This window comes from Dromiciops gliroides, chromosome 5 (assembly GCF_019393635.1).
Source record: "Dromiciops gliroides isolate mDroGli1 chromosome 5, mDroGli1.pri, whole genome shotgun sequence".
Taxonomy (NCBI): domain Eukaryota; kingdom Metazoa; phylum Chordata; class Mammalia; order Microbiotheria; family Microbiotheriidae; genus Dromiciops; species Dromiciops gliroides.
Genome location: NC_057865.1, coordinates 36,884,823 through 36,896,129, shown reverse-complemented (window position 1 = coordinate 36,896,129; position 11,307 = coordinate 36,884,823). Strand labels below are relative to the sequence as shown.

At 48.2% G+C, this 11,307-nt stretch overlaps 1 protein-coding gene across 2 annotated transcripts in view; it reads left to right on the top strand.

Moving 5' to 3' along the window:
- Window positions 1-8,401: 8,401 nt before the first annotated feature.
- Window positions 8,402-11,307, top strand: part of PLCL2 (phospholipase C like 2) — a 235,879-nt gene continuing 232,973 nt past the window's right edge. The window contains exons 1-2 of one of the 2 annotated variants that reach the window (XM_043966908.1): window positions 8,402-8,740; window positions 10,340-10,921. In XM_043966908.1, the coding sequence (XP_043822843.1) occupies window positions 10,586-10,921 (336 nt within the window). In that variant the 5' untranslated portion in view covers window positions 8,402-8,740; window positions 10,340-10,585. Of the gene's footprint in view, window positions 8,741-8,925; window positions 9,902-10,339; window positions 10,922-11,307 lie in introns of those variants that run through there. The other variant, XM_043966910.1, reaches the window with a different exon arrangement.

Here is an 11,307-nt window from a genome sequence, read left to right as displayed (position 1 = left end):
ATTGACAGGTTGTTGACTTTGTGATACCAGGAGAAAGGAATAAAAAAAAAATGTAAAAAGACCCTCTCGTAAAAATGCTCTTATATCTGACCTTCTATAATGCTTAAATAAATCTTGACCTTTCATGATACTCAAATAGATCTATAATGTCATTAATCTGAATGTCCCCTATTTTGTCATTCTTGGTCATATCTTCCCCTGAGTTCACCACAGGGCAATCACCTAATGTTCTGGGAACCTTCCTCAATTTCTTTGGATGTTTTAAGGCTCCCAGTAGAGCACACAGTCTGTCCTTTGGGCATCCTTAACTCTTACCCCATAATCAAACCATCTTTTATTTTGATCATCCATTTCTTGGATGTCCTTCACTCCATTTCTTCTTTGTAGTTCCTTCCATGTTATGTATTACATTTTGCTCATACCCACCGCTTGTCTTTCCCTTGCCCTCATTTTTAATTCTTCCTATACTGTAGAGTTCTGTAACTTGCAGTAATTCTTCCTATACTGTAGAGCTCCATGACTTGCAGCCAGACAGGCTTAGATTGGCTTTGGGAAACTGCAAGGCTCCTTTAACAACTCCAAACTTTTCCCTGAAACAAAGACCCATCTTTTTAAAGCCAATATTCTACTTTGATACAATATGAAACCAAAAACCACTGGCATAACTCTCTGCTGCCTAGGAAAGAAGCCAATGTCTAAATATTTTCCCAGCTGCTTGTGCCATTCCCTCTGAGATTACCTCCCACAACCTCAGTATGTATCTTGTATATATTTTCTCATTTATAAGTTATCTCCTTCTCTGATTCCCTCCCACATCCCTTGTCTATATCTTGTATGTACAAAGCTATTTGGATGTTGTTTCTCCCATTAGACTGTGAACTCCTTGAGGGCAGGAACTGTTTTTACCTTTCTTTGTAACCCTAGAGTTGAGCACAGTGCCTGGCATGGAGTAAGTGCTTCATATATTCTCATTGATTGATTGGTGAGGATAATAGAATAATCAGAATATAAACCATAGGAACCTCAAAGATTAAAAAATCAACCCTAGATCTAATGGGATCTAAGGAAGACCAGTGAGTTGATATAAGCGGTCCCTCTTCTGAAACCATCTGATTGCTTTTTTACTCCAACTAATCTTCCAAAAATGAAAAATAAAGCCCATTACAGCAACCCAACTCAATGACTTAAAGATCAAAATATGCCTTTAAGACATATGAGAAATACACAAAATAAAGATATACTTGGGAAAATGAATATTATTATAATACACCAGAGGGGGGAAAATCCAAGACCCAATTGCTCAGTGAGTCAGAAAGACTTGGAAAGCCATAATATTGGAACAGGCAAATAGAGTGTTGGCAACGAAGATGCAGAGTTGCAAGTGTCAGTAAACAGAGAACATGTTATTTAGGGAGACTTGGAGGAGAACATCTTATTAAGGCTCAGGGAGTGGAGAGCATCTCTTTACATGGTATCAATGATATGATACTGAGGTATAGCATCTCATTAAGTTCCCACCAAGAGAGAGGGTTTGGAGAATAAAGAAGGATTTCAATTAAGAGGAAAGGCTAATGGATCAGTTGATAACCATTTATTAAGCCCCTTCCATGTGCCAGGCACCGTGCTCAGCTCTGGGCATTCAAAGAGGGGCAAAAGACAGTCTAAGGGGCAGACGGAAAGGCAAGCAACTATATACAAACAGGCTATATACAGGGTAAACAGGAAACAAGGAAAGGAAACCATAGATTGTGTGGATAAATAGGAGTCAGACTCTACCAACATTTTAGAGATATTGTCCAAGAAATAAGAAAAAAGGAATTATTCATCCAAATGTGACCAATAGATACATGAGTGAAATAAAATAAACTGTAGCAGGTGCCAGAAATGTAGGGGATAAAGTGTTAGAATTGGGGAAAGACCATCTGAGATTCACTGAGTGACTTGGGGTATATAATTTAACTGAACCTTTGTTTCTTCATTTGTAAAATAGGCATAATAATGCTTGGGGAATCTACCTTGAAATATTGCTGTGAGGGGCAGCTAGGTGGCACAGTGGATAAAGCACTGGCCCTGGATTCAGGAGGACCTGAGTTCAAATCTGCATTCAGACGCTTGACACTAGCTTTGTGACCTTGGGCAAGTCACTTAACTCTCATTGCCTTGCCAAAAAAAAATGAAATATTGCTGTGAGGGGGCTGAAAATTAGGTCATGGGATTATGAAATCACTGGAAGGGACCTTGGAGATCACCTGATTCAGCCCCACTTTACAGATGTGAAAACAGGTCCATAGGCACTAAGTGGCTGAGTGCCAAGTCAAGTGACAGAGTCAGGTTCTGAAGCCATGTCCTTTAACTCCCAATCCAAAGTCCATTCATTCCATCATACTGTGCTGCATTCATAATGCATTGCAAAATTTGTAGCACAAATGTCAATTGCAATTTTTATTATTGTTGTGAATAATAATGTAGTATCCTACTTCTCTTGTTGCCCTGAAAATTTCTCTGAAGATTATTTTTAGACATTCTGTTACAAGAAAATCTTAGGCTTGGCAGAATAATGACTAGTATTTCACAAATTTTCTCCCCAAAATTTAACGTCTATACAATTTTAAATGCCAAGAAAACACATTTGAGTAAGAGTTCTATAGTCAGTTATATTAAAACTTATTCAACAAAAGCATTTAATGAAAGAGAAAGAATAGGAAGGAATAACAGGGGAATCTGGGAGGGAAAAAGTGCAGTAAATAGGAAGAAATGATTACATACATTGTCCTTCCTGATTAAGGATGTGAACTTAGACACTGAGACATTTACTGGGGGGTTGTTCTCATCCTACCAGTCTAGCTTTAGATGTGGAAGAACGAACATGCAGTTTCCTGGCCCCACATTCAGAGAAGGAGTACCTCCAGTCTTTGCTGTTCATTTGATGAAAAAACACACTTAAAACATGGGCAGGATTCTGACCAGGGAGATGTAGGAGACAAGCACTTATGGGGAATAAAAAAGGAATCTGGCACAGCCTTCTGGCTTTTGGCATCATTAGTTACAGGTCTGCCAAGATGCTTTGGGAAACATTTTAATTTAAATGCCAACTTTATTTCAATGAAGTCTCCCTTGATCTGTTCAGGGTACATAGTAAAATGGATATTATTCACTTTAAAGGAAAAAATAAATGGATGGAGTGTTGATCTCATGAAAAAAACCTGAAGGGTTAAAATATTTTCCCAGCTGCTGGTGCCATTCCCTCTGAGATTAGCTCCCACAACCTCAGTATGTATATTGTATATATCTTCTTATTTACATGTTGTCTCTTGCTCTGAGATTCCCTCCCACATCCCCTGTATATATCTTGTATTTGGATATTGCCTCTCCCATTAAACTGTGAGCTCCTTGAGGGCAGGAACTGTTTTTACCTTTCTTTGTATCCCTAGAGTTTAGCACAGGGCCTGACATGGAGTAAGTGCTTCATAGATGCTTGTTGATTGATTCTTATATTTTTTTTACATTAAGAAAATTGTGGATATAAAATAAAGAAGAATGTGATTTGACAAATGACACCACTAACATTTGCCATTAGTTCTTTTGCTAATGTGAATTTGAAAGGAGAGGCACACCTACACATTACTTGAAGACAAAGTCCACTTGGAAAGTTTATGACGGGCTTTTTATGAAGTCGGTCCGGAAATAGCAAAGGACAATTCAATGAAAAATGTTAAGACCCTAAATATCCTCCTGCTGCCTTGGCAACCATATGAACGAAGAAAGTATAGAAGAGAGGGGGCAGCTAGGTGGTGAAGTGGATAAAGCACCAGCCCTGGATTCAGGAGGACCTCAGTTCAAATTTGACCTCAGACACTTAACACTTACTAGCTGTGTGACTCTGGGCAAGTCACTTAACTCTCACTGCCCAGCAAAAAGGAAGGAAGGAAGGAAGGAAGGAAGGAAGGAAGGAAGGAAGGAAGGAAGGAAGGAAGGAAGGAAGGAAGGAAGGAAGGAAGGAAGAAAGAAAGGAAGGAAGAAAGAAAGGAAGGAAGGAAGGAAGGAAGGAAGGAAGGAAGGAAGGAAGGAAGAAAGAAAGAAAGAAAGAAAGAAAGAAAGAAAGAAAGAAAGAAAGAAAGAGAAGGCAGTAAGAATCACAGAATCTCAGTCCAATGTATACACAACATACTCAAAAAGGGTCCACTCAGCCTCTGCTTGAAGTCATCCAAGTAGAGGGAAGCACCACCTCCCCAAGGACCTTTTCACTTTTGGATAGCTCTACTTGCTCAGAAGTTTTTCCTGAAATCAAGCCTAAATGTTCCTCTCTGTGACTTCTGCCCATTTCATTGCTCCAGGTTCTGCCCTACCTTTCTCCATCTTCTCTGCAAGAATAAAATGAAAAAAAAAAAAAAGAAAACAAAAACTCTTTGCGGACCTCCCCCCCCAACATTCAGATAAGAATTGGGTAGTTCTTTTGTTGTAAGATCTTCCCATAGATCCCTGCCCCGTGCCCCAAAGTCCTATTTCTTCTTTGATCTTTTTCTAAGTATAGCTTTTTTTTTTTTTTTTTGGTGGGGCAAGGGGGTTAAGTGACTTGCCCAGGGTCACACAGCTAGTAAGTGTCAAGTGTCTGAGGCCGGATTTGAACTCAGGTCCTCCTGAATCCAGGGCTGGTGCTCTATCCACTGTGCCGCCTACTTGCTGCCCTAAGTATAGCTTTTAAAATACTTTTTAGGTGTCCTTAGCTTCCCTCACTAAGTGTAGATCAGTTGTCCTGAGCATTAGTATTCCTGAAAGCATTCTTACAGAACTGTGCCTTTCCCTTTTATTCATCCTCGGCTATCTGACTTGCTTCTGTATATTTCTTTTGAAAATCTGCATAGGTTGGGTGAGTTTCCTGTGCATCCACATTGGCCACCTTAGACAAATCCCATTCATAGGAATGGTTTATTTGCTTTATTTCTTCTGGATTTCACTCTTATCCCTCTTGCGCTGACTTTCTCTGAGGCATTTTTCTCCATGGGATCTTTCCAATCTTTCCCAGAAACCTTTCACAATCTCCTCTACTGAAATCTAGGCTGCTTGTCAGACTATACCTATATCACCTTTCTTCCTTCACAGACACTAACATGGAGTAGTCATTGCCTTCCCAAGATTCCCATCATATCCACCCCAGCAGCCAGTTCCTTCCTGCTGGTGAGAATCAGATCCAAAGAAAAACAAAAACCAAAACACATTTCCTTCATTGGTTCCTCTACCTTTGAAGGATGAAATGATCACTAAGGCAAGTCAAAAAGTTTTTAGCTACTCTGTTTCTGACAGAGAGAGTGAACTCCAATAGATGCCTGTGTAATGGTGATAATAACTAGCACTTACACAGTGCTTTTTACTATGGCTTAGGCACTGTGCTAAGCACTTTCTAATTCTAATCTCATTTGGACCCTATAATGTAGGTGCTATAATTACCTCCATTTTATGGATGAGGAAAACAACACAACTTAACTGATATTAAATGACTTGCCCAGAGCCACATAGTTAAGTAAAGCCAGTCCAACACTCTATCCATGGCATGTTCTTCATTCTCTATTTTTGTTTTTTTTTTTGTGGGGCAATGAGGGTTAAGTAACTTGCCCAGGGTTACACAGCCAGCAAGTGTCAAGTGTCTGAGGCCAGATTCGAACTCAGGTCCTCCTGAATCTGGGGCCAGTGCCCCATCCATTGCACCATCCAGCTGCCCCTGTGTCCTTCATTCTCAAAGAGGACCATGACCTTGGGGTGATGTCATAACATACTGAATCAGATTTAAGTGAGGCAGGGCTGTGCAAGGTCACCAACCTCACTCTCTCCTCCAGAACCATCTAGAGGAGGACTGCGGATGACCCTAGATGTTTTTAACGCAATTGAGGTTAAGTGACTTGCCCAGGGTCACACAGTTAGTGTCTGAGGTGAGATTTGAACTGAGCTCTTCCCAACTTCAGGGCCAGTGCTCTATCCACTGCACCACCTAGCTGCCCCACTATACCACTTGGCTACCTCACAACTGAAGCCTCCCATCATTGCTGTCTCATAACTCTGTGACAGGCTTATGATGGTTCACAAACTCCTTCCCTATTTCCTTTTTCTGTCCAGGTGGTTTGTGATATACCCCCATGACAATATTATTTGTTTCTCCCTCCTTTGACCTTTACTCAAATATTTTCCATCATGCTTTCCCTCCCTCTGGTTCCCTGATGTCCCTGAGTCAGTAAACCAGGAGATGCTTTTACCAGGTTAACTCTCATGAACACTGGAACCAAGGCAGTAAGAGGAGTAGGAAGAGAAGGATGGAAATAAACAGAACCACACAGATACACTAAATTATAATCTGCCAATTTTTTTTGCCTTTGTGTAGCCACCATTATAAACTGAATTTCTTTCTTTCTTTCTTTTTGGTGAGGCAATTGGGGTTAAGTGACTTGCCCAGGGTCACACAGCTAGTAAGTGTTAAGTGTCTGAGGCTGGATTTGAACTCAGGTCCTCCTGACTCCAGGGCCAGTGTTCTATCCACTGTGCCACCTAGCTGCCCCTATAAACTGAATTTCTAACTTTCAAACTGGTTATTTTTCCCTTTAAACTTGCTGTTCCCCCCCCCCCCCCAAACATCAAGCTTGATAATGGCCAATCCCAGGGCAAGAAGCTTTACAGTATAGCATAAGGACAGGCATTGGAACTGTGATTTCACTGAAACAGAGAATTCCGGGGTGGGAAAAAATTCCTCCACTGATGCAGCTTGTTGTCTTCTCTGCAATATATAATTGTAGAGAGAGAACCTCGAGGATGGAGAAGCTAAATGATTTGCCCAGAATCCCCAAGTCAACGTTAGAGTCCAGGCTTGAAGCCATTTATTTATTCAGGCTGGATTTTGATCTTTTCAGTGGATGCTGCTCTGTATGATGCTTCAGAGGCAGGAGAGGCAGGAGAGGCAGGAGAAAATGGCTTTATGTGCTTGTTTGGGCCTTGGCGAGATCTTTCTTGTGTCATGGACCCCTTTCCCAGAATATTTTAAAGTGCATAAATAAAATACATAGGAGTAAAAGGAAACCAGTCCTATGGAAAAAGTTATCAAAATATTTTAAGTTCTGGGGCAGCTAGATGGCGCAGTGGATAGAGCACCGGCCCTGGATTCAGGAGTACCTGAGTTCAAATCTGGCCTCAGACACTTAACACTTACTAGCTGTGTGACCCTGGGCAAGTTGCTTAACCCCAATTGCCCCTCAAAAAAAAAAACCCAAAATATTTTAAGTTCCAAGTTCACGGACCCCAGGTTAAGAACCTATGTTTTGGGGCAGCTAGGTGGCGCAGTGGATAGAGCACCGGCCCTAGAGTCAGGAGGACCTGAATTCAAATCCGACCTCGGACCCTTGACACTTACTAGCTGTGTGACCCTGGGCAAGTCACTTGGCCCCAATTGCCTCACCAAAAAAAAAAAAGAACCTATGTTTTGTGGCTTTTGCGCATCTGTGCATGCAACAATCTATGTCTTGTTCTTTTTGCTAGGATACTCTGCATTCAACAGGAGGAATGGTTAGCTCCTGTCCCAGGACTGCACCCTCATTCTGACCAACCTGATTTCAAAGGGTACTAAGATTACAATGCTGATAAATCAATTCACAATTTTCACTAGTGAAAAACTTTCTTTTTCTTCAATCCCAATTCCTTTAAGGATCAATTATTGGCCATAAGTGAATGTGGCCTGGATCAGACCCGGGGGCTTGTGGGGCTGGGCTGAGCTGGGGTGGGGAGAGAGGCCAACTGGAGTCCTTGGAAAAGTGAGGAGGGGGCTAAGGATGAGAAGCAGCTTCTCCAGGCCCCCCCCCCAAATTGACAAGCTCGCTTCTTTGATGGGGAGAAGGGTGTCATGGGGAAGAGGAAGAGAGCAGCTGGGAGCTTTTTTGGGGTGGGAGGGCTCTCAGTAGGGCAGTGGATGGGGCGTGTGCCCTCCCCCACATGCACACCTCCACTCCAACCAACGCGCCTCGGGATCTCGGGCTCCTTCAGGGACATTCTCCTAGCAACCAGCCCCGCCGGCTTCTTGAAGAGGTTCCGGGGGACCCGCGGGCCCGGGAGGGCGGGGCGGGGCGGGGAGGGGACGGCCGGGGTGTGAGTCGCACGGAGAGAAGGAGGGACGTGGGGAGGCTGGTCTGCGGGCGCCGTCGTTGCGCCACCCGGGCTGTTTGATTGGCAGCTGCAGCTGAGGGGGGCGGGGGCGGGGAAGGGGAGGTGCCCGTCCCCCTCCCCGCCGCCCCTGGAGGGGAGGGGAGGAGGAGGGAGGAAGGAAGGGAGGGAGGGCCGGAGGCTGGGGGCAGGGAGCCCGAGGGCTGGGCGGACAGACGGCCGGCGGGCGGGCTGGCGCAGAGCGTCCCGGCTCGGGCAGGCGGGCGGGTGGGCTCGGGCCGCGGCGGCCGCAGCTGCTGCCGCTCCTGGGGCTGGGGCTGCCGCTGCCGCTGCAGCTACCGCTACCGCTGCCGCGGCTGCCGGAGGAGCGCCTTCTCCGCCCTCTCCGCCCGCCCCGGAGGGAGCCCGAGGAAGGAGGAGGAGCGGGGGGAAGCAGCAGCCGCGGGGGCCACCGCAGCCAGATGAACCGGGCTCTGTGCATCCGGCTTCGGGGAGAGCAGCAACAGCAGCAGCAGCAGCAGCTGCAGCCGCGGCGGCCGCGGCGGGAGGAAGAGGAGGGACGCCGGAGACCCCGAACGCCAGCGGGGAGAGAGGGGGCGGCCCCTAGGTGGGTGCTGGCCGGGGAAGGGGCGGGGAGATGTCTGGGGTCGGTGACTGCTGGGGGGAGCGGGAGCAGAGGGGCTGGGGGATGGAGGGAGGGCGGGGCCGGGGGCAGGAGTGATTGATGGAGGGAAGGAGGGAGGAAGGAAGGGGAAAGGTGGATGTGTGGAGCCTGGGGATGGATGGGGAGGAGTAGAGAGGGGAGCATGGGGGCAGGCCGGCTGCTAGGGGATGGATGAATGGGAGGTGTGCTTAGGGACAAGCTGGAGGCAGAGGGATGGATTGATTGGAAAGAGAGCATGAGGGCAAGTGTGGGCAGGAGGATGGAGGACTAAGGACCAGATGGGAGTGGGCTAGGAGCCAGGCAGTAGTAGAGGGACTGAGTGATCAGGACACTGAAGGCCCGGGCTAATTTGACGGGATAGCGGCTGGGACCCAGGGCGGCAAAGGGGGGCGGGTTAGCGTCTCGTGGTGTGGAGTGGTACCCGGGTGGGATATGCAGGGAGTTAACATCGCGGCCCCGGACGCCGGGGTTGTGTGCTGAGTTTGGGGATGATGGAGAGGCAGGAACCTCTCCCCGCTCTCCTTCCAAGACGTAGGTCTTGGGTTTTGGGGGCCACTGGGCTCGGCCAAGGAGGTGCTAACAGCGGTGGAGTTGGGGGAGGGATGAGGAGCCCGGGACAAGATGCAAGACTGCTTCTGCCCGCCTGCCCCTGGTTTGGGACTGCGTAGTGGCTGCAGGGGGCAGCGAAGAGTCTATAGAGAGGCATCTAGGAGTGAGGGCTGGCCGGCAGCAGGAGCAGGGCTTCCAACCTTTCACTTACTGGGGAGCGGAGGGCAGGCACCGCCAACCCCGACACCCCGAGCCAAAGTTCCCCCAGCGGACCAGTGCCCTAACCCCGACCTTGTCCCTCTGCTCTTTGACGGGTGTCTCAGTGCCACTGACTGGACCGAGACCAGACGCCCTACAAATGTCACTGCGGTGACAGGCAGTCCCTCCCGGGCAGGGCAGTCCCTTCTCTGCCTCGCGCCCCTTTCTCTTCCAGCCTAACCTCGGGGTCGGGGGGAGTCCCGGGATCCGGGGCTGAGAGACCGGAGGGGGTGTCGGAAGGTCACGAGGCAGCCTCTACTCCTCGGGCCCCAGCCGCCTCTCAAGGATGTACTCCTTGTAAGTTTGTTTGTTTACCCGGTGCCTTACGGTTGATGGGGAGACACGAGCCCCAGTAGCAGCTGCCTGGATGTCTTTTTGCAGAAATGCCTGCCTCTAGCTTGGGAGAAGGGGGCAGAGCATCTGACGCTGGTTTGTGTGTATGTGTGTGTATGTATGTGCTGGGCTCTGGTGAGTGAAGGGGGAAGAAAGGAGCCGGCAGGGATTCCTCAGCCTCTGTTCCCCTCTCCGTGGGGGTGGGGAAGGGAGTGGAAAGTGTAGCATTTGGGATGGTGTTATTTTTGGAGCCTGCAGCAAGGAGAGATGGTCAGCTTTTGATGTGTTGCCTGCGTGTCTCAGAGTGTGTGTGGGGGGGCTGTTTTCTTCTCCCAGGGGCTGAAAGCCTGAGGTTTGCTGCGAATAGCAATGAAGACATTTTCTTTCATTTTTCCTATGCAGGAACCTTAGGAAAACCCAGCTTCCAGGTCTGTGACTCCGCAGGAGGCAGATCCCCAAACACACACATTTTAAATCTAAATTAAAAAGAAAAGCGGAAGAAGCTGTCGAAGCAGCAGTCAGAGGAGGAGGGGCTGAGGCTACAGCAGCGGCGGCGACGGCGGCGGCAGCAGCAGCAGTCCCTCGGCAGCGGCAGGAGTGAGAGAAGAGGATCTCCCTGTCCTGGGCTGCCGCTGCCGGAGAGAACTAATGGCAGATTTCGGCCGGGGAGCCGCCAGCAGCAGCGGGGGCCTGCCTACCTCCCCAGGACCTGTCCTTGGAAAGGTGGCCTTTAAAGCAGGAGATGGAGAAGGAGGAGGTGGTGGTGGTGGAGGTGGTGACGGTGGCGTCAGCTCGGGGAGAGCACGCTATGACAGCAGCAGCGGGGTTTCCAACGGAGACTGCACCCTTGGGGTATTAGGGGAGGACCCCAGGACTGGGAAGCCCATCAGCCCTTCTCGAGGAAACCACCCTACCCTGGGGACCCCAGTAGTGGGGCGGGAAAACAAGCCGGGTGGCATCCCGCGTAGGAGTAGCATCATCAAGGTAAGTACCCATGGCATTGACCTCCGAAAGGGGACAAGGGGCCTCTTGGGTTTTCTTCCTCCTCAGGAAAGGTAGAGGGGCCAGAGAGGAAAACTACTGCGGTTGGGTGGGTTAAAGAAGGTAGCAAGCAGGACAGTGGCTTTGGGCCAGCCAGGAGCAGACTGGAGAATGATTGCTTTGAATGGATGAGGGGTCGAGATCTAGATGGTCTTTGCTTAGTGCAGGAAGGGCCCAGAGGAAGGCCATGGGGAGTGTTTTAGTTGACCAGAGAGGCAACTGAGTCAATGCGATGTGGAGGCTGGCTCTGACTCAGCCAGGATCATGGGGAGCAGCCTGGGGCGGGGGGTGGACCCAGCCTCCTGTGTTATCGGAGTCGTGGCCTGCAC